At 40.6% G+C, this 3,770-nt stretch overlaps 1 protein-coding gene across 1 annotated transcript; it reads right to left on the reverse strand.

Moving 5' to 3' along the window:
• Nucleotides 1-407: 407 nt before the first annotated feature.
• Nucleotides 408-3,561, reverse strand: LOC308378775 (uncharacterized protein). Its single transcript, XM_080855771.1, has 6 exons — nucleotides 3,247-3,561; nucleotides 2,969-3,142; nucleotides 2,785-2,883; nucleotides 2,522-2,592; nucleotides 2,004-2,134; nucleotides 408-1,453 (listed from the first exon to the last, which is right to left on the reverse strand). The coding sequence occupies exons 1-6, from the start codon at nucleotides 3,374-3,376 to the stop codon at nucleotides 1,219-1,221; spliced, it is 840 nt and encodes a 279-aa protein (XP_080711897.1). The 5' UTR covers nucleotides 3,377-3,561; the 3' UTR covers nucleotides 408-1,218.
• Nucleotides 3,562-3,770: the final 209 nt, after the last annotated feature.

A 3,770-nucleotide genomic window follows, 5' to 3' on the forward strand; every position in this document is an offset into this window, starting at 1 on the left:
GGCCGGCAACGCGGATAATGTATCTAGTAATTCTATATGTCTATGGCAAGATACGCGAACCTGTAACTAATATCTGGGTTGACTGACCTGTCAGTCTGACACAACGCGTGCTCCCAAGACTAGTTTTTAGTTGTTATCATATGCCTATGGTTGCTATGGTAAACTATGCTAAGTCTGTACGTGGAAAACATAAACTCATACTTTCATTGACTGGTCCACACGTGTGTCAATCATGACTGCAGACCAATGAGATGCAAAGATATCCGAGTGCACAACAGAAAAGGTGGGATGTAATCAGTAATTCACGTGCATTTATTTTGCCGTTTAGCCACGCAAGTTTTAGACAGTTCTATAACAAAATGCAGATGTACAATGAAGCACATTTATTCTACATCATTATGGCTTCTTAAAATAAAACAGAGAAACAGCCCCATTTTATGGGGTAACAGCAGTATTGGAAAAGCTTCAATGGTTGGATGATGAGAAAGATTGAAATAGAGAGTCTGGTAGAATCAAAAGGCAGCAAAAGTCACGGAAGAGTATGGAGAGGTCACAGATTATTTATCTTCTAACTTTTGATTGGGAAGTGTTATCAGTTCCAAATTTGTTAAGGTGATGGCATACCCTTGGGGGCACACAATTATATGACAAAACTGGCCCGTTCAATTCATTTTCCCACTTACATCCACAGTAACCTAGATCTAAACGGAAAAAAAAATTAGGGAGCGCCTACATTTTGGGAAGGTTATCAACATCTTTCTAAATTTTTAGATAACATATATGGTACTCCAAAGGTATTTTATCATAGCTTGAGGGGTACTCTGTAACATCAAATTGAAATTTGCCACCATACTATGCCTAAGACTCAAAAGTAGGCCTTTAAATTTGGGCATGGAATTTTAGATAGAATATCCCAAAAAACATCAAAATTCTAACAGAGTTTAAGAGGTTAAACTATATCATGGTCTACTGATTATACATTATGGGAACATATACATCACACGAGTCACTCAAATGGATGATTTACACTTTAATAAGAAAACACAATGAAACATCCGTAAAATTGAGGTAGAATGACCCTCAAACAGCAGTAACTGCATGATCATAGATCTATCTGTTGTAACTTAAAAAACTTTAAAAAGTTAAATTCAATTCAAACAAACACAAACTCCCACAAGCCAGTCTTTCAAATGAAACCCCTGTGCTTCAGCAGAAAGGTCACTTGGGTTTGACTCTCCTGGCCCCCTCTTTGTAGTCTTCCTGAGTCAGTCTGTAGCCCCAGTGCTGCAAGGTCTGCCTCACCACAGGGGAAACAGTGAGGTTGTCATAACCGCAACCTGACCGAACAATTTTAGTGATGAGATTGTTCTTCCAGCGACCTTTCACCCCAGTGCATTTTGCCCATCGGCTGATCTGACGCTCGTCATCCTTTGTGCGACGACCCGTATAAAACCTTTGAAAGACAAGATGTGTACTTTTCAAGAATGCAGATGTTAAGCGCTGTTTTCTAATCACAGACAAAAACACAGTGTGTTTAAGACTAAAGGAGCAGGACTGTATAACCTCTTGAAGTCTACTGGGGAAACCTTCAATGTCCCTACAGTAAGATGATATGTTTCACATCTATGAAACTACATTCTCTATTCCCCTCATCTGGCATATCCAGACCACCATATTTCACGGCATTCCTTGTGGTCTGGATGTCCTCCATGGGGACCCCTCTGGGTTAAGGACACAGCCATATTGACAAGGACTGGATTAACCACACCCCAGGGTTCACTTGTTGGCCTGCCAAAATCTGATGGACCAATCTCTTCTCTACTGAGAGTTATATAGTACTAGACTAACTAGAATTATAGCTAAATCTGAGCTAAGATTAAATGTCGCAACATCAGGCTACCCCCCCCCCCCCCCCCAAAACACCTTCCAATAATACACCCTGGTGAAGCTGAACCTCTCCATGTTTCTGATCCAGTGGCGGTCTGTAGGCGGTTAGTACTTACCTGCAGTACCACTGAAACCAGCCGTAGGGGTCCTGAGACACGATCCAGCCACTGCTCTCCCACATCTCTAGACTGCCTCCACACTTCACCTTGTATGTGTTCACATCTTCCCTGTAGGTTGGTGATGCCACCTGCAGTGACAAATAAACTTAATGTGCCTCTGAAGCTCAACTTATTTACCACCTGACCAACAACATGTCAGCTATGCATTCTCTACACTCTACTTACACACAAATACACATTTACAAGTCTACACAACACATTAGACAACAATTTCCTACACAGCTAAAAAGCTGGCAGTTGTACCATACATATAAATAATCAATAAAACTGTGAGAGATACTTGGGTTAAGAGAAATTTTCCATCAAAAGAGAAGGCAGGCTAACATTCAGTGACACAGAGGAGCAAATTAATAAAAATAAATAGCAAGTATCAATCCTTTACGAGAGCAACAGTTCACAATCTGTGCAGAAAATGTATAGCGCTCAGTTTTGTGAGGTGAATTTCACTGGCTTACCTGTTTAGGAATGTTTAAACCTTCCAGCCAGTCCATAGGGAGGTCCTTCCATACGTCTTTGTAGCTCTGTTCTAGAAAAAAAACACACACATAAAAGTAAATTGTTGTTACTGTTTACTAATATACAATCACTTCCAAAGGTGTTGACTGTGTACTAACATGGAATGGTAAACAGTAACAGTATTTGCACCACTTTCAATTCCAAAGTTATTTGTACTGAATTCAGCTGAGAGGGTGTGGAAGTTGAGGGTAACAAGTCTTACTTGTGACACTGGAGTAGATGGGTCTGAAATAGGTGCCTCCAAAACTGCCTGCTTGTAACACTTCCTTTGGAGTCATGTTGGGCCTAAAGTCTGGGTATTCTAAGGACGGAAAACATCATTCATGACCACCACAGAATTGTTTACCATCATCAAGTCAGTTCATTTAATCAGTGCTACACAATACCTTTGAAAACCAACTGTCCTTTTTCATTTTTCTTTACGGAAGATGTGCTCTCATCCTTCTTGCCCTTAGATGTGGGAGTGGAATCTTGACTTGATAATTTTAATTTCTTAGGAGTTTTACCTGTTGCATCGTTTTCCACTTTTTGTTCTTTTGCTTTCTTATTCCCATTCGAAGCTGTGAAAGGTGTCGAACAATTTGATAAAATACAATTGTGTTTTAATGCATAAAACTAACAACAGAGTAGCATTTGGCCAAAAAACAAGAGTTAGGTTACTTACATGCACTACTGTGTGCTTTCGAGCTCTCACCACTCGGAAGGCTTTTTCTGATCTTCTTGCCGGCAGCTTCTTCCTTGATACCTGCGGATTTTCGTTTTATCCCAGACCTTTTCTGAGAAGTTGTATCCATTTTAAAATGTTTAATAGTCTAAACTATAGCCTCCATTCCAGGACGTTGAAAAAGCAAAAGGCAGGGATCGATCCCCTGATTAATATCAAAGAAATACGTATCGCTTAACAAAAGAAACTCAGAAATCGTCTTTCAAGTAGCCCGAACTTCATGGCGCTGTTACAAAACATTACCACTTCCGTCTACTGCGCATGTGCGGTCAATGTAGTCGGCGTAACCATAGACATGTATAGGCATAGATATCTATAATAAAGGCTAGATATCCTGCCTGCGTTTCTGGCCGACGGAGTCGAATGTCCGCACATTTCGGCCATTTTGAGGACAGTATAGCTCACTCCGAGGTATGTTTGTCTTCATTTTACGGTAGTGCGGCCACGATTAGGGACCATACTGC

The sequence above is a fragment of the Sprattus sprattus genome, assembly GCF_963457725.1.
Source record: "Sprattus sprattus genome assembly, chromosome: 1".
NCBI lineage: Eukaryota > Metazoa > Chordata > Actinopteri > Clupeiformes > Clupeidae > Sprattus > Sprattus sprattus.

Bases quoted from the DNA above. Each gene is read 5' to 3' on its own strand.
- LOC308378775 (XM_080855771.1), bottom strand. From the start codon at position 3,376: ATGGATACAACTTCTCAGAAAAGGTCTGGGATAAAACGAAAATCCGCA. The intron at 3,143-3,246 runs GTAAGTAACCTA...CACCTTTCACAG, and splicing joins GAAAGCACACAGTAGTGCAT to CTTCGAATGGGAATAAGAAA. The intron at 1,454-2,003 runs GTAAGTACTAAC...TGTCTTTCAAAG, and splicing joins TGGTTTCAGTGGTACTGCAG to GTTTTATACGGGTCGTCGCA.